Source organism: Sinohyriopsis cumingii, chromosome 11 (genome assembly GCF_028554795.1).
Source record: "Sinohyriopsis cumingii isolate HCF-2022 chromosome 11, ASM2855479v2, whole genome shotgun sequence".
Taxonomy (NCBI): Eukaryota; Metazoa; Mollusca; class Bivalvia; order Unionida; family Unionidae; genus Sinohyriopsis; species Sinohyriopsis cumingii.
Window position 1 is genome coordinate 79,948,269 of NC_142971.1, and position 24,994 is coordinate 79,973,262.

Sequence of the window (24,994 nt, forward strand, 5' to 3'; positions counted from 1 at the left end):
CGAACTTATAATTTGTTCGGCCTCAATAAAAAGGGACCAGAAATAATGATATTTAGAAGGTTACATACATATGTGCAAGGACAAACACCAACACCAGTGGTATTACTTATTTTATCAAGCCCCAAAATATAGGCAATATTTATTGGCAGGATTGTTGTATTTTGCTCGACATTCACGTGATAATTGGTGCTTGAGACTGATATATCATGCCGATTTGCATGCAGGGCTCTTTCGGAGATAACGCACTCAACTTCTAACGTGTTTAATACAGATAACGAGACAACAACTTTTGAACAATAATGTCCTCAAATAAAACTCCTATCACGATCATTGCATTTAGTGTTATTCAAACATTTATATTTTGTTGCAGAAAAAGGACATTGAATGGATGGACTTAAGTACACTTTTTTAATCAATACAAGATTAGGTGTCAGAACTGACATTCTTCTTCATGCGCAAATGGATGTTTAAACAATATTTTCTTATTTATCCAAAATGGAAACATAAATTCCGAATTACAATGTTATTATAGATAACTAGTGATACATCACAGTGATGCTTGTAGAGGAACCTAGTATATTATACACATATCAAATTTGCAAGTATAAAAATAAAATCTAGTTTTTTGGGTACAAAACTCTTCTCGCCAACTCAATGTTCGCTCTCTTCCTTCCTCTCTTCTCTCTCTCTTTCTTTCTCACTCTTTTTGGCTCCCTTTCACTCTCTCTCTCTCTCTCTCTCTCTCTCTCTCTCTCTCTCTCTCTCTCTCTCTCTCTCTCTCTCGAGCAAAGTGATTGTAACTAAAACAAGTTCGTTATTTTTGACTGTGTTAACACAAATTGATAAAGACAATCCAAAGGAGACGGTTCCTTCTAGTATTTCGTTGGTGGTGGTGGTGGTGGAAGAGCAGGATTGGCACTTCCCTGAGATACATTAGTATGCTGGGCATATGGAGGTGGTTGGACACCAATGGGATAATCATATCCGACAGCTCCTTGTTGACCAGGAAATGCTGACTGGCCCTGCGAGAATGCAGTGCTATTCACTGCAATGTTAAAAAGGAATATGTATAGCATATTTATCGCCGTCATGCGACCGAACATACTACTATTCAATATATAACTATAATAAAAAAATTCTCCTCCAGAAGTATGTAATACACCAATTATCAACCATAAAACAACCTGACTACGAACATTGCTAAACTAGTCTCAGACTAGCCTAAGCGCGTTCGACTAAGAATGAATCCTTTTCAAAGCCAAATACAAAAAAACATAGAAAAGACAAACAATTAAAATAGAAAACCATTTTTTTACGAACATTTAAATGACTATGTGTGCTTACGTATACTGGAAGATATGTTTTATTGACCTATAAATAGCAGCAGGGGGGGCGAATCGGACATTTTGTCCAATCGTTATTTTGCTTAATTATTACTTCTGCACTCAGCGGATCCGGTGTAATCAGCGCTGGTAAAAAAAAAACGACGTCGGTCCATCCTACACGATGGTGACGTCATTTGGTTTAATTAACACCTTCTGCGCGCCGATCCCCAGCGTCGTCAGCGTCCGGTAAGCACATCGACGACCGCGTCGATGTCATCGCCCCCCCTGCTGCTAAGTGGTTATTTACAATGAAAATTATTTACAACTAACCGAATATTTGGTCAAGTCCGATACGATATCGTGTCCGAGGATCATGTAAATTTATCGTTACGAATCCATGTGGGGTCGACTGAGCATGACTAAAAAAGTTTCGAAAAACATTGAAGTCCATGTCACCGCCGCACCATGTCTGCCAAATATTTCGTAGCGTGTGTGTATCAACGCCGTTGAATACAGCAAGAATATTACAGTTATCTCTGATTACTTTTGGAATCTGAGTATACCGTTGAGTGACATATATCACGTCAGTGTTTTTATGCCTGCCTCTGGAAAATATCCTAGCTGGGTTTTTTTGATTGTCTAACATAACATCATCGTACACGACTAGATTGTTAACGTCGCCATCAATATCATCAATACCTGGTGCATCATTGATATCTGTAATAAACTCAATAACATTTTTTTTAGCGATCGCTGATGCATTCTCGTTGAAATCTTTCAACACCTCGTAACATCATTGATCATCTACGCTAGGAGCAACCAAATACAACTTATCCCACTTCATCCATCTCATTATTAAATTGAGTAACAATTGCGTCTTGCCGGATCCAGATGGTCCGATGATAATCATCCGGATCGAGTTTGGTAACGCTGCAACATGCTTAACTGGTTCTCTTGTTTTAGTCGCCGAAAAATCAATTATATTCATATCTCTATACATAAATTATGGATCTATATTGTGTGAAGTGTAGAGTACGTACTGGCACAAATGATATGACAACCGCTACAACAAGAAATAACAGATCGGCCCTTACTGGTAAGTGTGCACAATGCGGTACAAAGAAATTTAGATTTATTTCTATTAAACCCGGGGATGTTTTAAAAAAAAGCGAGGAGGTGATATTGCAGCCAAATTGGCAAAACTCCCCGGAACACCGTGGGCAAAGTATCCAGGAGAAAAACACCTCCCAGGATATAACTACTGTGGCCCCGGAACACGATTAGATATTAGACTCGATGATCAAAATCAGCCCAAACCCGGTGAGTATCCAATAAACGCTATCGATAAGGCGTGTCATGCTCATGATGTTGCTTACAAAAGTAGCGATCTGCAACAGCGTCATATCGCGGATGTAAAATTAATTCACGCGTTAAATGCTATTCCTGATAAATCCGTCAAAGAAAAATTGGCTTCATGGTTGGTAAAATCGGCTATGAAAGGTAAATTAATGATGGGCGCTGGTAATTAATAACAACATGGAATCCATCTATTATTCTCCGAGAGGATACTGGAAGGGGAAGGCCGCAATTGGTAAGCTTGCAAGCGCTGCAAAGGTAACAAAGGCCACTGCGGCTAATTGGTTATCCAAACAGGCTATATGGCAAATTTATCTACCACCGCCTAAACAAATCAACTTCTCGCGCTTTGATGTCAGCGTACCTAATGAAGTTCATCAGGCTGATATACTATTTTTGCCGCATGACAATGGTTACAAATACGCGCTAACCGTAGTTGATGTTGCGAGTCGATACAAACAAGCGGAGCCGTTAAAAACAAAGTCAGCAACTGAAGTAGCCGCTGCGTTTGAAAGAATTTATCAAAGAGGTCCTCTGCGCTGGCCAAATCTATTACAAGTTGATCCCGGTAGTGAATTTCGCGGCGCTGTTTTATGAACGCTGAAACATCATAGCGTCGCGATACGACGAGGTCATACTGCGCTACATCGTGATCAGGCAATTGTTGAACGATTCAATCGGACTCTTGCTGAACGGTTATTTGGATATCAATACGCGAAGGAACTCATCCAAGAAAAACGATCTCGTGAATGGGTTAAAAGGTTGCCAGGCGTAATTGCAGCGTTAAATAACGAGATTACCCGAGCAATCAACATGAAGCCCAGCGACGCGATTAAATACGAGTATATACTCGGAAAATCAAAAATAGATAGTGTTTCCAAGCCGATTCTTGGCGATGTCACTGTTAGATATCTATATGAACCAGGAGAGCTTGAAGGCGGTAAAAAAAGGGCTACTGATCCTATCTGGAGTGTTACCACACATAACATATCAACGATAACACGATCAACTGGTAGACCACCGATCTACAGACTGGATTCAACTGCTCCTCAGCGCGGATTTACACGCGAGCAACTACAAGTGATACCTGACGATACTCAATTACCCCCGCGTGGTCTTAACTAGCGCCGTTGCGTCTATTACACTCAAGACAGGTCAACCTCACATTGTTTTTGACATGACCGAGACTGTTATCGATCCTATCCACGGTAAATTGGCGAGTGTCTTTATCCGAATAACGCCAACTCATTATACAATTACAACTCGCGCAGTGATTATTCTGTTGTTGTCGTAACGCAATTATTAATTCGGCATCAATATCAAAACGCCGCTGTTTTTTTTTATCCTGTTGGCGGTAACCCGAGAGTTTTCTATCAATGACGCTTGCATCGATGGTGACTTTGTCGCCGGCTTCGTCGGTGGCTTCGTCAATAACAATTCTTCGAAGCTGATTTATTCTCCGTACTCGGGACACTGCAAGATAGACTAGATTCGACCATTCGATGCGATTATCAACCATCCAAACAATTGTGTCCGTGATGGTTAGTCCCTGCGAGGAATGTATTGTCGTTGCGTATCCTAGCGTCCACGGGGATTTATCAGCACGTAGCGCGTCCTCGACGACGCTGATATCAACGAGCACGATATCATTCAGCACGAGAATTTGTTTTTTTGTCCCTGACGCTGTCGGGGCCGGGATTTCAACTTCAATGTTCTGCCGCCGTGTATCCGCGGGTCTATAACATAACGGCACTGGGCGCGTTGGAAACTTTTCCTTATGAAACGTAAACAACCTCCGCTGAAGTGTGTCTCTGACTATCTTTCTACTCGCTACAATCAAATCATTTGGTCTCCATGTTTCCCAGAATTCATTTAACGGCGTTTCCGGAATCACCTCGCGGATTATTTCACACTGAATTCTATCCGGCTGTAATCTGATTAATTTTTTAACCTCGCGCAGTTGTTCATCAAGTGCTCGGTAATCAGTATCGGTTTCTTCATAATAGTCCACAAAACCCTTTAACCAATCATGTGGGCCCTCGCCGACAAATGGTGGTGGTTGACCATGGTCGCCACACATGATCACCGCTGTATTCGCGAGCAGCAACCAATCAAGAAACATTTGTAAAGTATCTAACGAAACAGTACATATTTCGTCCCAGATGATAACCTCAGGAATAAATTTTTCCCCATTCGATCAGGAGTCCACTCACCGCCGCTGTATCGAAAAAAGCTGTGATAAGTAACGGCGTCAACATTTCGTTGTTTTATCTCTCGCGCTAGTCTATGGGTCGGTGTAAGCACGATTATACTTGCCCGCGTTCGAAATAATTCAATTGCCCGAGTCGTCTTTCCCGACCCGCCACAGCCGCTTAAATAAACCGTCTTGTGTCTACAAATTGGATCAGAACACGATGGTGCATTAGACCATTCTGACAATTTATCACCGCGTAAGTAGTTGTTCTCAACGGTGACATCTGCTGACGGGGAATAATCGCGTCGTATTTCATTTTTAATTCTCCATGTACCCCAACTCTCGTCCGGACTAGTAAACCCGGCTACGTTTTCCTTATACGCTACGTCAACATAAAATGAATCAACGGCTACTCTAACCGCGAAATTTATTTATCATCGAGAATAAATTTATGCAAGCATAACCCAGCATAGACGCCCTCAAATGCGGGTATGCTGGGCTGTCTCCATCGCTGTAGGTAACAACTGTACCCAACCTTGTTCCATTGGACAAGAAAGCTGTTTTGCAGTTCACGTATCTATTTTTTGCCACTGCGTCCTTGATTACGAAATCATATTCTGCGTCATCTATAATCAGCCGTGAGCAATATCGTTTGTAGTCGTGGTTTTTTCCACCTTGTGTGAACTTACCAATTATTCTTCTACCGAGATCTTTTGCCTCGCGGTTTCGTTGGTTGAATATCCTCCTGGACCATTCGATGATATATTCCTCGTCGGCATCAACGTGTTTTCTGGACTCGTCAATTATGCTATCTAGACGCTCCGGTTCTGGTAACCAGACTTCAGTCTGCGCCCGGTATGATATAATCGCGTCACTGACAATCAACGAAACTAGCATGCTACAATCAATCATATACCGTAGCAGCGCTATTGGCAACCACTTCTTTTCAGCCATGTGTCTACCGATCCAAATATAGCAACAGCGATGGAGTCCTGCCGCGAATTCAAATGATACTATGCGAGCGAATCCGGTTAAATCAAAATCAGGCAGAGGTCCATTAATAGCAACACGAGTCATTTCATGACTGGGGTGTCCAAATCGTCTAAAGTACTCAGCGGCGGATCCATACCCGAGAAAACTCGCTGGATAACAGGCAACCATATCAAGCGAGATCATAGCGTCGCGGCTGTATTCAGTGTTCCATAGTCCACCGTGATAGTATTCCAAACAACTGGATTGTACATCCGGCAGAAATTCCTTGCGCGTTGGTCTCCACGCATTTTTCCTTGCTGCAACATGAGCTACAACCGATGGAATCGTAAAACAATTTGTTAGCAGTTGTTCATCATGCTCTTCAAATTCCATGGCGGTTTTTTTCATCCTGTTGTGAAATGCTTCAGTGCGATATAATTCGCCGTTTGGTCTTACAAACTGATCAAAGGTATCCGCATCGTTTTCAGCGCTGCGAAGTAACCACACTGATACAGGGTCGTTTTTACACAAGTAGGCAATAGCATCAAATAGTTTCCTCTCCGCGAGAAAACCATCCTTGGAGAATTGTTCTCCCAGGAATTCTTCGGGTATATACTTTACTGTTCTATCCCGTGGAAATATTGTGATCGCGGGCGTCCATGCGTGTTCGTTATGATCAATAATTTTGATTGGGGCTCCCTTCGATTTATACTTCGATTCGTATAATACTTCACCAGTTATCGTTGTAACGGTTATTGGAAATCTCAGCGATGTTTCTAATCTCGCTATGTCGCTGATGGTTGCTCCACGCTCTTTTACGGTTAGTTCCCACTGGTTGATTTTGCTACGTCGTAAATCAGTCAATTTGTTTCCTCGACATGCATTTGTAAAATGCTCTATTATTCGTTCTGCTACACAATTTATCCCCGTTGACTGTTTCATCGGTTTCAGTCTTCCGATATCAGGTTTCTTATTTAACGGGTATATTCCATAAACAACTGCTGTTTCAGGATACGCTCGTTCATAGTATGGTCTGTCAATTCCGGTTAACAACCCCGGCTTGGAGTCGCGGCTGACAGTGACTGTTTTCTTGTCGCTGAGAACTGGTTCAAATTTATCACGTATGATCCAATCGCCTGATTCCACCCGGACAATGAATTTTACTCTGAAGAAATACCTTTTACCGTCAAGTTGTGATATTATCGTTGCTGCGCGGTTGTCGTTCATGGTAGCATCAACAACACCATCAATTCGAAATGTTGACCAACTATGAGATGCACCATCACGTTTGAATTCATTGATACAATCGCGTATTTTACTCAACAGGGTTTTGTCGTTTATTAACGCTTTTGGTGTGTCCTTGAGGACTCTATCGAGATTGAACTTAATATTTTTCCAGGGTTTAATTACTGCTAATCTCTCAAACTCATCCATATAATTAAAACAAGTATTTAAATAAAAGAATATAGTATAATGAATAAATGCAAATGGTTGATGATTGGGTCGATAACCCCGTGCAATAAATCATGTAGAGGTGAATTCTGCGGGTATCATTTACAAAGCGTTCGTAATGGTTCTCTTGGCCCCCTCCCGTGCTTGGTTTGCCACGTTGGTGTAAGAGGAAAATCGCAGTTGTGTATTAATTGTGGCGGAAAGCGATACAGGGAACTAAAACGCTATTATGACAAACGAATTAAAAACGCCGTCATTGACCCCACCGCTGACTCCGTCATCAAAACCCCCCAAGACTATGTTGAAAGATTTATAATTAAACCAAATAATAAATTAGACAAGTAGTATTATTATATAAATGGACCAAGAATTTCAGCCGCATCCCCTGCTCGTCAATTACGAGGCATCTCGCGACGGTATTGTTACAAACCGCAGACTGAAGAAGCCGGTTGGATGGAAAAACAATCACGGGTATTTAATGTTTACTGCTGGAGGGAAAAAATATCTCTGTCACAGAATCATCTATGAATGTTTCCACGGATTGATCAAAGATAGTCTCGTTATTGATCACATTGATTCTAATTATCAAAATAACAGACTGTGTAATCTGCAAGCTATCTCTCAGAGTGAAAATATTAAAAAAGGCCAGACTGGTAAGTACTCAAAAGCAGCAAGGGGCGTCAAATCATTTGATACGTCAACGCACGAGGAAAAAATATTTCAGTCCATGAATGAGGCAGGAAAATATTTTGACATTTGTAGCGCCTCAGTACGATTTGTTGCAGAACGAGTATATCAAACAGCTTTCTCAAGTAAAAACGGACATAGAATTCGATTGTCATATCTGAAGGGGGATAACTCGTGAGGGTATGACGAAGTCACCATGATAGAGTTATGCTGTCACGTGATTTGCAAATAGTCGTCTGTTTCAATGTAAATAAGTTACCTATGCGCGTTCACCTGGAACGCATTACGTGCTTATATTTTTTAAAAACTCGTTATTTGTTAGGTGCGGTCCGTAGTCCAATGCAAACATGTTTGACTATGAAACTCGAGTCAACAATTTACGGGTTCGCGCCTCGCAGCGGGCAATTGCCTGGCGGGAAACGGTCAGATGTTTTTTTTTTTCTATATAATTGGGGGGGAGGGGATAAAACCCCCTTCGTTGAAGTTCAAAACGAACCAAAACGCAGCCCACACTATCATTCATAGTGTGCGCGGTTGGTTTTTTCCAACTACGCAACCATGATTGGTTTTCATGGGTTGCGTTTTGGTTCGGTTGAGTGCAAACCACGCCCCCGTCATTGTTTGTACTGTCCATAATTAAGTATATGTATATGCCTGCAATCTGCCACAACACTCGAGTGGAGATTTACGGCATTGTACTGTCCATGTATGCCTGCAATCTGCCACAACACTCGAGTGGAGATTTACGGCATTGTACTGTTCATGTATGCCTGCAATCTGCCACAACACTCGAGTGGAGATTTACGGCATTGTACTGTCCATGTATGCCTGCAATCTGCCACAACACTCGAGTGGAGATTGTACTGTCCATACAAAAAACGGGGTCAAAAATGACCCCCAATAATTTTATTAAACTTAAATTTTATTAAATTAACTTAAATTTTATTAAAATTTTTGATATTAGAAATAAGATGTTTATAAGAATATGGATTCCCAAGACATCAATAATATATTAACTGAGATTTCAAAATTAAAAAATCAAGGAATTGTATTATCTGATAGGCTCAACAGCGAGGAAATACTATCCGATTATGAGGCTATAAACGAACAATCGAAGCGAGTATTCTTTTATAAAACGATTACAACATACAATTAATGAGAACCTGTATGGCAATGACGTAAGCGTATTCATTGGGTTATTCACTGCCGTTGAAACAATACGAAAAAAACTCGGGCAGCTTTATGAAAAACGCCGCGAAATCTCTAGTAAGATTAAAAACATTAGGAGGATCATAGACGAAACCCCTGTGGGGAGCCTCAGCTTGAAGTTACCTGTGCCCACGTCGCGTGACGAAGTCGGCATACAAATGTAACATTATATATATGTGATGTACACAATGACACGATATATTTCTGCCACCATGGAAAGACCCGGCGGAAAATTTTATTTGAAATTGCGGATCAATTTACAATAATGGTAGGTGAATCACTTACTACTCGGCTAGCCAGAGAGCGGCTAGCAGCGCTTATAAAGTTTATACCGTTACGAGATAGAGTGAGAGAGAAACTTCAAACGCGACAACAAATGCAAACTGATTTTGCTGTTGGAAGTGAACAGTTATTTGCCCCGGTAACTAAAGCGACTAAGGATGTTACGGCGGTAACTGTACCCGTTCTTGGTGCGCTTGAAAAGATAGCGGCAGAGACAAAACAAACAAAAAGGTCTTTAGAAACACTCCCTGCAAAAATAGCGGCTGCTACAACACGGAGGCCACCACCACTCGCTATAACCGAACCACAAGAACCCTATGTTACAATGGCCGACGAGGAAGAACTAGGCGCTACTGCGAAAGAACCAGAAGAAGAAATACCCGAAGAAACACCAGAAGAAGAAATACCGGAAGAAAAAGAAGGGAATATACCCCGTATTGTACTCAAAAAGAGCACAATAGATCAAACTAGAGGCTTCAGCAACAGGGAAGAATTAATTAATTTTGCTGCCAACAATTTTGCTAAGAGCATACGAGATAAGAAGCATATCAATAGCGGTTACGAGAAAAATATAAAGTCGTTAAAGGACTGGGCAAGAATAGTGTATTTAGCAAGTAAACATAAAGATGCATTACCACATCGTAGTAAATCCGATTACGACACATTCCACAAGGAAGTTAAGAGTATAACACCAAAAAAAGGAAAAGGATACCCTGTTGGTAAAGAATCCTACGGCGTTACCTGCCCTAATAGTGTTCTCAGTGATATATCACGGCTGGAAGTACTAATCGGAGGAAAACGAGCCGGAAATAACTCTACGGAAATAATCAATGAGGCCGCTGATATTTGCAAGCGGTTATTTGCAGGCGGTATTATGGACATTAATGCATATCGAACGCTCATAGACGAACTCGTGGATGATTAAAAAAATTATAAAATTATAAAATTATAAAATTATCGTTTTTGTTTATTTTTAACCGTTTTTTGACTGTTTTTGACCGTTTTTAGTCATTTTTGGTCGTTTTTTGACTGTTTTTGGCCATTTTTTGACTGTTTTTGGCCATTTTTTGAGGGCAGAAACCCAAGGAAATCATTTAGAGAAAATCGATGTTTTTCTGAAAAATCGAGAAAAAAACGACTATAGGCAACAAAAAACGACCAAAAATGACTAAAAATGAAGAAAAAACCAGAAAAAAAACCAGATTTTTATCGAGGGCAAAAACCCAAGGAAATTTTGATAAAATTTATTCCGGTTTTCCACACGGCGGTGGGGGGGGGTAATCAATCACTGGTGATCACAATCACTGGTGATCACAATCACTAATTGGAAAACTGGTGTTTTTAATAAGGATGATCATACACTACAACCATGATAAACCAGTACTCGTCTACGTGGTAAACTCGCGATTGCCTGTTTACCGCGCGTACTATGGAGATGGTCTCGGTAGCACCATTGCGGGGTTATTTACAAGAATGGCTCCAAAAGTAGCGCCGTTAGCCAAACAATTAGGAATGAAGGCTATTGATGTTATTCGTGATAAGGGAATCAGCGCTATTGGAGATGTTGCCGGAAAGACGCTTTCAGCCGCGCGGGGCAAACTAATGTCATTGGTGAAATCTAAGAGATTCTCAAAAAGAAAACAGAAACCACCGGTAATGCCATCAACGACAGTGATGCCTGCAAATGTCAGTAAAGTAATAAATAACGCCGTGGAAGAAAAATTAGAGTCGTTGGCGGCGACGACTCCGTCGTTGGCGACTTCGCCATCAGCCGATGCGGCAACCAACGCGCTCATGAACGCGATAGCGGGGAGTGGTCTACGACGAAAAAATCGCAATTGAAAACATCAACATGATAAATAATAGAATGTTTGCGCGAACCGCTGACCCCGCGTTTGATATGGATGCCCCAGTGCGCAGGGATGATTCTGTCCGTGATTATCAATTTTATTCTTATTATGCAGCGCAACCTGACCTACGATCGCGAATTGAACTTCAAGTCCAAGATACCAGTAAATACTTTCTGCCGTGTGAAGCGTTTATCGAAATTGAGGGAGAACTCGTGACAAATGCCGCCGATAATGCACCATACGCAGATGACCATCGTGTTCGAGTTGGCTTCGTCAACAACGGTATCATGGCGTTATTTGAGAGCGCCAGATATCTTATTGACGGGCGAGAAATTGAATCAATAGAACGCGAGGTTGATGTTGCAACGACGATAATTGGGTTGGCGAGATACTCGGATGATTATACAAGATCGGCGGGCCCATCTATAATGTTCGCAAAGGACTCCACCGATAACGCTGACCATCTTCAGTACGTTAACGTGCTAGTGGAAAGAGATACCGCAGTTGACCCACAGGCTGAAGCAAATAACCCAGACCGCAGAGCAAGACCAGGCGCTAATTTCAATATTATAAAGAATATCAACAATGATTACAATCTAGGATTCGCAACACGAGTAGGGATGTTGCAAAGACCACGCCGGCAGTTTTCATGCGCGATTCCACTCCATCACATATTTGGATTCTGCAGAAATGTTAGAAAAGTTATCTATGGGGCTAAGCATACAATCGTGCTGACGCGAAGGGGCGATGATAACAATGCAATATGGCATGCTGCTGGCGTCGCTGCCGGTAAAGTCGTTTTAACTAAAATGGCATTGTGGATGCCGGTGTTGACTCCATCAGTTACCACGGAAGCACGATTGTTAGCATTTATGGAACAGGGAGGGAAATCGTTGTTGAGTTGGCTAGCGGTAACAACTGATGCTAAAGAGGATAACGTCGCCGATACGTTTACATGGCACCTGGCATCAAAACAAGGTGTTTCAGCCCCGCGTCATATATTCATAGCGCTACAGAATAGGGAACGATTGGGCAGTCAAGAACGCAGCCATATGATATTTGATCAATTAGGAGTCAGGGATGTTTCGCTGAGAATAAACGGACAACAGGAACCATCCGAGGATATACAGCTTAATTACGGCGACAACCATATCGCACGTGTGTATCATCGATTGCTGTCATATATGGGTCGTGATCAAAACGTCGACACTGGTTTGCAAATATCACAACTTGATTTTAAAAACCTGTATCCGATTTATTACTTTTCGTTGGAACATCTTGATTTAACGAGACAATCCGTCGTTGATATACACTTCCGAGCTCGTATAGCCCCGGGTGGTGTTAATTACAGAGCGGTTGCTGTCATCCTCAGCGATAAATCAATGCTGCTAGAAGGTGTTGGTGGACGAATGAGAATCGTTGATGCGCCAGTGGAAAACATGTAATTGAAAACACAAACGCGTTTACAATAAAATGTCGTATAGTGTCGTCAGTGTAGAGTTGACTGATGGTCAAGTCAAGAAATTACGATCAAAGTCGGCTAAACAATGCGGGACCACAATAACGCTGAAGCCGTCGCAGATGGCGGGCGGTAATCATAAGATATCGTTGACGGCGCGTCAAATAAAACATTTCAATGATGCGATGAAGAATAAAAAGGGTGTTCAAATAGATTTTTCCGCCGCAGCAATTAAAAACATGGAAAAGACCGGTGGGATATTTCCGCTGTTAGCTGCGATTCGAGCGTTGATTGCCGCGGCCGCACCAGCAGTGGCTAAGGCGGCGGCGTTGGGGGCCGTTGGTACCGCGGCGGGAATGGCATTAAAGAAGGCAACCGGGAAAGGCTACAAAAAAAAACGACCCGTGGCCGGAAAGGGTCTAAGACTACCGGGAACCCCGTATTCATGGTACTCGGGAAAGGGTCTAAGACTACCGGGAACCGTTTATTAACGCAAGAGTCTATGACTCCAATGTCTAATTTTGATTTAATAGACGCCGCAAACGCGTTAGCGATAAAAAACTTCAGAGGTGTTTTTATGAGGGATCAATTACCGGCGGCCCCAAGGAATACTGAAACAGGCATAATTAACCTCGATGGGTCCTCCGGAGCGGGAACTCATTGGGTTGCATACGCGATTGATCCGCGTGCAATCGTCTATTTTGATTCATACGGGTTAGCCCCGCCGAAAGAGTTCATGCGGTATATCCGGGCGTGTTCAGCCCGGGCGTGTTCAGCCCGGGTTTTTTATTCCACGCTGCCAACACAGCAATTGAGTGACCCGCCGATATGTGGCCGTGAGGTATTGAACGTACTCGCGGCGATTTCATCATCGCGGAAACCACCTCATGTGGTTGTAAACGAATACACTAGTGGGGTCGTAGAAGCTCAACGGATTTTAGAGAATAACATTTACAATAATAATGATTGATATCTGGGGGCGACCGGTTTCGGCGCTGAAAAAGCCCACGGAAACGGCCGCCACCGATGACATAAAAAACTAATTGAGGATGAAATCACTGATATGTTGAATCTAACAAGTGTTGACCCGGGCGAAATAGTTGTATTTCAAGACCGCCAGGGTAAATTGAAATCCGGTAATGTGTCACTGAATGACGTTTTAATACGACAGCGTGATACCGACGAGGGCGCTATCGCGTTGTATACCGCCGACGGACGACTCAAACCGGGTGGACATATTACAGCGGTGACGGATAGGGTAACATTAGTCCAGGACGGTTTTACAAGGTTAGATAGATCGGTGACCGAACTTGACGCGCAGGTGAAAAAATCTGCCACCGAGGTGAAAAAATCTGTCGCCGAGGTGAAAAAATCTGTCACCGATATACAACTCACTACCGCTAGTTTTTTTGGAACCCCGACGGTAACCGAACCGAATCTTGCAACAATAAAAAATACTATTTTGGAGTTTACGACGCTGTCGGGCCAATTTACCTCGTTACGAAAAAATGTTAACAGGATCGATGACAACTTTGATAAATTCCTTGGTAAAAAAAATGCCAAACCGGATGAAATCACAATAACTATAAATGATATCACTGCGTATGGACAGGAAATAGAAACAATCAAAACTGATGTTGCAACGAACAAAAGGAGTGTAGACGCGCATGAACGGGAAATAGAAATAATCGGCGCTAATGTTGCAACGATCATAAATAATGTAGACTCGCATGGACGGAAAATAGAAACAATCAAAACTGATGTTACAACGATCATAAATAATATGGACACGCATACACAGGAAATAGGAACAATCAAAACTGATATTGAAGCGAACAAAAAGGGTGTGGACGCGGATACACAGGAAATAGGAACAATCAAAACCGATATTGAAGCGAACAAAAAAAATGTAGACGCGTATTGGCGGGGAATAGGATTAATCAAAACTGATGTTGCAGCGAACAAAAAAGGTATAGACGTACATACATATGAAATAGGAACAATCAAACTTGATGTTGCAGCGAACAAAAAAAGTATGACCGAGAATACACGGGAAATAGAAACAATCAAAACTAATGTTGCAACGAAGAAGAATAATATAGACGCGAATTTGCGGAGAATAGAAATAATCAAAACTGATGTTGAAGCGATTAAAGACGGACTACCGAGAATAACAGAGCAACTCGAAACTAATATTGAAGCGAACAAAAAAAATGTAGACGCGTATGGAGGGGAAATAAAAACAATCAAAACTGATGTTGAAGCGATTAAGGACAGACTACCTAGAATGACAGAGCAACTCGAAAAAATGAAAACACCTCATGGGATCATCGGCAGTGGCGTATACACGGTTCAATACGGATCATTCGATTGGACTCCTACGCGTAATGCAATAGATGTCACCGCAATTGTTAAGGGCATTTATCGATTGACATTGATTTCGGCGATGCAGTTCAGTATATCATCGCCGAGTTCATCCGGGTTTAACAATACAATATCAACAATCATTGACAAGGATACAATCGAACGGTTTATAATTAAAGCCGTTGATAGCAGTCTATTTAGGGCAAACATCACATGGTATGCGGAATTTGTAGTGGATCTAAGTAATTAAAAACACTAGCTCTTTTAAAATAAAAATGACCACCAAGGTAATTGAATCAGAGGTATCACCGACGTCACATCAATATCGATTCGATACCGCAAAAGAATTCTCCGCGAACTTGAAAACGCTTTCCGAACAATACCGTGCAAAAATAAAAAAAACCGCCGAAAAATAACCGCCATCGACGCGGTCGTGTACTCGGTGTCGGGTATAGTGGCCGGTACCGGTGTTATTTTATCCACGGTGACCACGATAGCCCCGATCGCTGTTCCAATCGCTGTCTCCGCGATGACAACAGTTGCTGGAGTCGCCAACGCAATCACTAGGAAGATATCATCGTGTTTTCAGAAAAAACTCAACGAGTATACAGTAAAACATCAAATAGTATCCGACGCGTACTCGAAATTATCTGGGTTGATCTCGTTATCGATTGATAATTTGTTCGTATCCGATGTTGAATTCTCCACGATGGTCCAGTTGTATAGCTCCGCGATGTCAAAAATCGAGGATTTTTAACTGGAAGCCGGAACCACCTGGTTATTAATATTAAACACTAAAGACAACAAATAATAATAATGTCGCTGAACCCCGAAGGGTTTCAATTACTTCAGCGGATCGCGGAGAACACCACTCCGGTACAAACAAATATGATATCAATAACGTCAACGAAACCCGAATTCAGTGTGAACTTCCCGTCGCCGGTTCCAGTGAAGGAAATAGCGCTGGCAAAATTGCGAGTATATCACAGTTGGCCTAATATTCGAGCGGACGCATTTAACGGACAACAACCTAATAACTCGCTGGTTTTTGCACGGACAAATAAACCCGATGGAACCCCAGACTGGAAGGAGGTTACAATACCAACTGGGTCATACCAAATAGAACAAATCAATAAAGAATTTCAACGCAGGATAAAATCGATCACAGGAAAAGAATCAAAAATCGCTATTACGGTTCATGAACCGACGTTATCGTCGACGATTGAAATAAGCACACCGGGGTATATGGTTGATATCTATAACAGTTCAATAAGAACCATACTAGGATGGCCTGAGAATCCACCTCATGAAAACCCCGCGGACAAGCAATCGTATCATGAGATTAATCCCAGTTATCGAGATGTTTTGTTTATTATGAAAAACGCGTCACTCCCCGACTGGTTTACATTTCAAGACAGGAATACCATGTATTGGTATTTTAGGGACAATAAAAATCCTAGATCGGTCTCGACGGCCGAAATTAATTTAAATGATATCGATAGGTTTTTTATCGAGATTAATCGTATTTACCAATCACAACTAGAACAGCTACGGGAAACAAAAGCACAAAAACACGTTGAGGTGTTAAATCAACTTATATCAGACATGGAATATATCAATGAACGAATCGTCGGGGTAATATCCGCTAGCAGAATTAATGATAAACAAAAATTCCTAACCGAGAATAATATCGCAGAAGCCGATTTACCCGATTTTAAGTTTCCAAGATACAACGCGCCAGAACTAAGAAAGTCTCTTAATGATTTTATCAGTCCATCAACTTATATCCTCAGACACGATAACGGGGATGATGGTAGGCATATTGCTCCATACAACGTAAATATCGCATCGGTGATAACAATCAATCTAGTGTGTGATGTTATCGAAGGGAGTTACCAGGTAGATACCAATCAATCAAATCAAGCTCAACAGGGATATATCCTTTATTCATTTTCACCAACAGCCCCTCCGGGATATTTAATCGTTGAGAATCCGATTAATCCGGTCTATATGCGATGCCATGATCGGTTTTTAACGAGAATTAATTTTAAACTCACCGATCAGTCAAATAACCTAATTGATCTACAGGAGGAGGAGTTAGTGATCACTCTGTTTGTAAGATCATTGTAAATAACCACTTAGCAGCGGGGGGGGGGGGCGATGACATCGACGCGGTCGTCGATGTGCTTACCGGACGCTGACGACGCTGGGGATCGGCGCGCAGAAGGTGTTAATTAAACCAAATGACGTCACCATCGTGTAGGATGGACCGACGTCGTTTTTTTTTTACCAGCGCTGATTACACCGGATCCGCTGAGTGCAGAAGCAATAATTAAGCAAAATAACGATTGGACAAAATGTCCGATTCGCCCCCCCCCCCCCCCCCACCGCTGCTTAAATCGATGAGCCATAGCGACTTCTGTTATTTTTTGATAATATATGTATGTGTAAATTACATCCTATATCGTTCATTGTAATAATTGTAATGTTAGGCTATTCGGTGACTAGCAAGCAAATTTAGATAATTATTGGAAAGAAAACGTGTCGTTGTTATGATTTGTACTTGAAAAATGTTGTCGTTGAAATGATTATTGCATTGCAAAATCAACGAAAGATGTCACCATTACCCATATTCACTTGCATATAATGACAGTATATGACTTTCTGAAGCTCATGGAAAAGTGATTGCAACACAGTGTCATATTCCAAATGTATTCACTAATTTGTAGTAAGTGCTTCATTTAGAAAAGAACACCTTTACCTCTCAGCTTACACTTTTAAGTGGTATAAACTAAAACACAATGCTCGATATATATAAGTTTCCAATTCAATAAAATGTTGCTAAAGGAGAATACCGTGGTGATAATGAGCAACGCAATATGATACATGTATTTGGCTATAAGAAAGTATCATCCATGCAAGCGCGGAAGAAAATAATCTGAGCAGATATAATGATACGATTAACAATTATTTCCTAAATTTTCTCAACAACAAGAACATTTGTGTAATGTTTGAAGAGCTAACTAATGAAATTTTAAATAATTGTTAATGCGTGATGATGATAACACTACATCAATAACAACTAGTACAATCATAATACAACTAGTACAAAATAATAATAATAATAATAATAATAATGATGATAATAATAAAAATGATAATAATAATAATTATTATTATTATACTTATTATTATTATCATTATTATTATTATTATTATTATTATTATTAATGTTATTATTAACAATGTGCTACTTCTATGTTCATCATTATTACTCATTTCATCTCTTGATACTAAGGATAATGTTGCTATGACTTTCATCATCGTCACTAGTAATCATTTTATTATTCAATTACTTACCTACAACAGTCTGCATACCAACGTTCCCCGGTTGGATAACCGTCCCTGTGCGTCTGCTAGAATTGTTTGTGGCAACACAACAACAGACGATGCAACCAATCACTATACCGAGGAAGGCAAGAACCCCAAACACAATTCCAGCTATAGCGCCGCCACCAACTTCACTGAAACTGTAGCTACTTTCAAAACAAGAATGCTTTGATAAACAAGATCAATAAAGCTTTTTAATTTTGCACTTCAACTACTTCATCATATTTTTTCAAAAGCCCTGATAACATAATTATACTAAACAACCAAAACATATATAAGGCTTGAAAGTGCCATGAATTTCGTGACTGCAATAAAAATCATGTTTGTAAAACCTATTTTCAGAACCTATTTCTTTTGTAAGATAACATCTTTAATTTTGCATTTCTACTTTTAGATTTAACTATTTAACCTGTACTTTCGATGTAATTAGTACAATGGTTGTTGATAAATAAGCACCCTAACCGATATCAAAATAAATATTACCTACGCGCAACAGACGTCACTGTAATCACTATATTTAGTGCCACAGCAGCCATTAGAACAGTATCTTGAGTAGTAATATGAAGAGTACGTTGGGTAACCGTATTGACAATTTTCGGCAGCTACCACTGGCACAACTGAAAAGGTAATAATAAAACTATAGATCTACCTATCTAAGTATCAATATATATATATATATATATATATATATATATATATATATATATATATATATATATATATATATATATATACATATAAACAAGTTTGAATTATGTTGCGATAATTATAATTGGAATTAATAATTATTAAAGAAATATTGATAGACGGATGTTATAGGCCTATGAGGAAAACCAGGTAATGTTGTTGCCCTTTCTGCTACCAAAGAAGAATACATATTCTGGAATATATCTGTCACACCATTATGCTTTTATTAGTTTTGTGCTACAATGCTGCTAAAAAAATCCATAGCCAGCAGCCAAACTCCTCAAGCAGCCCCAATACCAGAATATAGTATTTATAACTGTTTTTTTTTAATATATATTTATGCCCCGCGTTGCTGCTGTGCTATTATTAGCTACAGAAAAGTAGAAAATTGTTTCACCGTTTTATTGGAATAACCGTTTCACCTTTCATCTAATTGCAGCTTTCTTTTAATTTTTAGCACAACGTCTTTCATATTTTCTACAATATAACGTTCGAATCATATTGAATAAACAGCTAATTGTGGTCATTTTTTAAAACTTAAGCTGTCTTAATAGTCAATCATAAAGGCAATTTTTCTGTGTAAATATATAATATTGAAATTAAATGAAATAATATTTAAGTATTTTAACTCATTATATAATTTTTTATAAAATAAAATCATCAAAAAGATATAATTTTGGAAATAAAGTTTATTATATTTGTTCCAATCAAAGTAGACAATAGTCGTAATGGTATCCGCTTATATTTTAGTATTGAAAACAAAATAACAAATTCAATATAACTAAACATGACGATATAAAATAAGCCAATTCAATTGTCCATGTATTTGTGAAAGAAAATAATAGTATAACTAATATTAACCCTACTCGTAAAATTTAAGTGGTCATGGTAGTCGGACTTTTACATTTTAATTTAAATATGACAATTAACGTAATACATAGCACCTACTGAACTTAAGTGAAGAATAATACTCGAGGATATATGAGAATTAGAACATACGTTCGTAACTAGCAATGTAATCAATATGAAGAAATTTATTTTTAAACTTGTTTTCACAATTTTTTTTGAAGAAGAATAATTTACTTCAAAATTAAAAACGTTGTCACAATGTAGGTACATTGTGTTAATCGCGGAAGTTCCTGACTACTAATAAGTTTTGTATTTGTTTCAAAATGACCAATGGATCATTAAAGAGCAGAAACCCAAGGCAGTATAATATTTGAGGTATTAAAAAGAGTAATTAAGACAGCAGTTCTAATAGAAGAAGCAATGACAAACGTTCTAATATATAATGTAAGCAACTATCTGTTGAAATATATTTTTCTAATAAAACCGAATAGGGACGCATTATACTCAACATAAAGGAATGGTAGAGTGCATAAGAAGACTTCACGAGATGAAGCAGGACCAAGACTTGTGCTTGAATTAAATAAATATTGATAGATAATGGCTTGGTTACTCAGTGCTGCAACTTCCTAGATATTACGTTTTCGCCGTATGCGTTTATTCATAGTAACGATGGACGACATGCTTGTGAGTGCAAGCCACAATATAGTAATAAAGACAAATTAGATCAGTATTACAAAGTTTCATAGAAACATGTAAAACTCCACTCTATTTTGATTGAAATTGTGTTGATCCTTAGCGTACAAATTGATTAGCGATGTTTGTAAGATTTGTTTTCTGTACAAGATGTCAACGGGAAATAACTCATAAAAAACCAGAGAAGATAACCCAGAAAGATAAATACCTCAATCCAACTGATGATTGTGCCAAGTATATTTTTAGAACTATATCGATTTCGTTTGATTTATGTGCAGTTCTTATTCATGACTATAAAGTGTAATGATCAATTTAGACCTTATTTATTTACATTTTTTGCAATTCTTTTTTAAAATATTAAGCAGGATCCAAAAATAGTTGTTGACGTATGTGTTTACGCCAATTAATATTATCAATAGTAAGATCTGTTTACTAGTTTCCCATTAGAAGGTTTATGGTGCATGGGTTTTTCGAAGAGTTAATTTATTCTTATTGGATGCATTAGGTTACGTCAGTAGGCATTTTAAAATTTTAAATGTATTTTTAAATATTAGATTGAATAAACACTGAGCGGGTTTTCGCAGCCCCTGCAAACAATCTTTCGTAGTTTACTGGTAGTCAGGTAATTAATTCTGTCTCGCTGTCAAACCACACAGTTAAAACGTTTTGTATAGCGAGCACTGAGCGGAAGATTCTCGCCACAAATAGAACTCGCGAAATCCAAAAACTCCGTCTAATTTTGTTATACAGTTTTTGAACCAATCCAACGTTATTTCTTAACAAAACAACACCCACAAGAAGCTATGTATCTTCCTCTATTATTGCCGCATGCTTATTATCATAGACATTTTGAAGTATCGATTGTCTGTCTGCCGACTCATCCAGAACACTTTTTTCTTGCACCGTGGGCGTACACGGGCGGACCACCTTTTAAATATGGGCGTACCGCCAAATTAAGTAAATTATCTCTGATGCTAATGTGGCTGATGGAATTGTTTTGTGTAACAATAACTTTGTTCTTGTCTCCATCAAGGTTATCCTGATATTACTGTCGTCGAATTACAAAAGAGTGCTAAAAGGTATTTGATGGTGTCGACCTCGTATTTCACAGGCCACACACCATCAATGTTCGGAAGGTAAGAACCAATCATGCCGAGGTTTTCCATCTCCCTGTGGAGGAATAAACAGCAACCTCCAAACATAGAAGACGCCTGCTAAACCTTTAAAAATAGTTTCATTGTGACTGCATCGCAGGCGAAAGATCATAACATTCAGCCACTGACGTGTGGTAGCCGTGGCCAACGGTGTTGCCTGTGTGAGGAAACAAAGTCCTTTTAATATGCCCTGAGAAGGTCGAAAAGCTTGGCAAAAACACCGTGGGTAGCTTCCTGTCAAGACGGTCTCGAGGTATGTACAAGGAGGCAAATCACCTTCCTCTCCTTTACTACTTCCAAGCATAATTAGCTTAATGTCGTCGGTAACTTTACTTCTGGAGAGGTGCACTCATTGTTTGCATAAGATCGATGTTGAACTGATCGAAGGCATAACGGCCATCGGGTAGTGACTAAGCTGTATGCTCGTTACAGTCGAGGTGAGGGCCAAATTCGCTTGATGGGGCAAAGGAAGCCTGCCTTGGGTCCTTCTTCCACACTCCCTGCGGTTACTGGAACGGGGCGACGAATGTTATAATGCTTGCGTTGGAAACAATGACCCCAAAGACTTCAAAAACTGACTCGTAAATTATGTCACTAGGCAAATTTAAGCGCAAGAGACTCGCAATATAGTAGACCATTTTTCTGCAATTTCGACCCTCATCTAGGTGCACCATACTGTTTTGTTTTTGATGTACTATAAGGCAGAGCGGCATACTGACAAGTATGTGCCTGTGCTGACTATGGAGTACCCCAGTAGCCGCAAAAAGCCTGCCAAATTTCACAAAAGCGAAAAAGCTTCCGGAATTACCAGGTGGACCTACAAGCACGGGGTGCTCTAGTGACCCAGTCTGCAGGCCAGTCAGAACCGGGACTTCACGGGTGCCTTGGAGCTACTCCTCGTAGACGTGGCATCCCCGTGCGACACAGCAAGGCCAGCATCCTTAGGGACATAGGCATCACCGGGCACTTCCACCCAGCCACGGGCAAGGTGTTGCTTTGATATCAGTATGTCAGTGAGCGATTGCTTTAGAGATCGTAGCGCCTGTATGAATATTTCGTTTTGGCTGCCATAATCAGCTGGGTTCAGTGGTAACTTAACATGAGAGCTCAACTTTAGGAGTGTAACAATAATTAACATAGCCGTGGTACTGAGGGAACTTATCATCATGTTGCAATCTGTTTTACTATTATAAAACTTTTATATCTATACCGGAAACGCATTGTTGAAATTTTCAATAACACCTAGAACACCACTTTATTATTACGATCCATTCCAATTTTTCATTACATTCCACCAACCACTATTTGCAATACAAGCAAACATCCGACGTTTTGAGTACTATCTAGTGCCCTCCTTTTAGTTCTATCCAATGTACCGCAATAATTAGTATCCAGCATCCACCTTTTAATATGCTACCCAAATTTTCTGAACAGACCCCTTTTGATTGCTTTGCACAAACACTTGTCGATTTAATAACAGATATCTTCTTTTCAGAGCAATAACCAAAACACTACTATCCGGAACATAGTTTATATTGCTGTCAAACAAACACTTGTTGATATACCATCCAACATAACCATTTTGATTACTATTGGACACCCATTAATATGAGATCCAAAATCCACTGTTAGTAAGTTTTCATACACCCACTTGTTTTGATTATCATTTAAACACCACTTTATATTACAAGCCAATGCATAACAGTATCGATGGTAAAAGCCCTGGCAGGGGGGAGCTTAAGGTAGTAGGGAACATTATCATAGGATATAAACTAAAACGGGAGCTGTGATTTATGCATTATTCAATAGTTGAGTCATATGCAAGCATCTGATATTAAACTTATTGAAATGCATCTATTGTAACTGGGTAACTCTTACCTTGTTTAGTTCCAGCAAAGTTATCTCCCCTAAATTCAGCATGGCATATGTTATTGTTCTTATTAAATTGTCAGGCTGACATTTTTCTCTATGTCAAGAGATAGAGAGAGAGAGAGAAAGAGAGTGATAGATAGATAAATATATATATATAGATAGATAGATAGATAGATAAGAAATATACAGCTACTAGGTCGCATATCAATTTTGGACATCATGTGTGCCGCTTAAAGCCAGAACCTTTGCTAGTGCTGCCAATTACCCTCAATGGTAATTTCGAAGTCCAATCTCATATGGAACCCTATGTTAAAGAAAATGATATCCCTCAAGTGGCGTTACTATATTAAATTCACATAACATGTGCTATAACGTTAAATTCCCTTACACCCCTCAATGAAGTTCCTGTATTCAGTTTACGCCGACTTTCAAGAGAGGAGTTTAAATTCCTGGATATATTGGCATAGATCCAGCATGTGCCCTGGTGCGAAATGGTAAATTCTCGTAGACTGCACAAGCGGAGCAACTAAGCTACACTCCCATAACATGCGAAAACATGCTATTTTTCCAGTTGCCATATATTATTGAACTGAGCAGTTATGTATGTTATCCCTAAACTACCATCATGACCTAGTTTACAATCAAGGAGATGACATGCATTTCTGAGCATGCTTTTAAATATAATAATATTTAGTGCATGGCTTCTCATCGTCATCTTCGTTTGCTACATTTATTTAATATCAAATGGTTTTATCATTACCTCGATTAACTTTTTATCGGAAACTAAAATACAGACTAAACCGGAAAATTGTATCTAAACTGTATACAAGAAAATATTAATCTAGATAAATTGTTCAGCAAACTAGAGGGATTCGGAGAACGTTCATGACAGAGGAAAAATAAAATTTGATACTTTCCTTGCGTTATAAAAGTGGAAATCTAATTAATTACCCTGCCATTTTAAAAGATTTTAAATATAAGTTGAATTAAATAAAATCATAATTATTTTTCAAATTTGCCCAACAAATGCTTACAAAACATTGATCAACATCATACAGTGCAATCCAGGTTTTGAAAACTGGTATTTGTCTCTTGAAGCCTTGAAAACTTCGATGTAGGGTCTGAGATATGTTTGCTGTCAGTCGTCACAAGCCACTTTATTCACTTTTCTCATGATTGCGAGGCAAAACAAGAAGCTC

The 24,994-nt window shown here is 39.7% G+C and overlaps 1 protein-coding gene across 1 annotated transcript in view; it reads right to left on the reverse strand.

The window, feature by feature from the left end:
• Positions 1–291: 291 nt before the first annotated feature.
• The window catches only part of LOC149788820 (uncharacterized), a 65,582-nt gene continuing 40,879 nt past the window's right edge, over positions 292–24,994 (reverse strand). Inside the window, exons 2-3 of the mRNA XM_089973553.1 lie at positions 18,511–18,706; positions 292–1,045 (exon numbers count right to left, since the gene is read on the reverse strand). Of these exons, the coding sequence (XP_089829679.1) occupies positions 873–1,045; positions 18,511–18,706 (369 nt within the window). The 3' untranslated portion in view covers positions 292–872. The remainder of the gene's footprint in view (positions 1,046–18,510; positions 18,707–24,994) is intronic.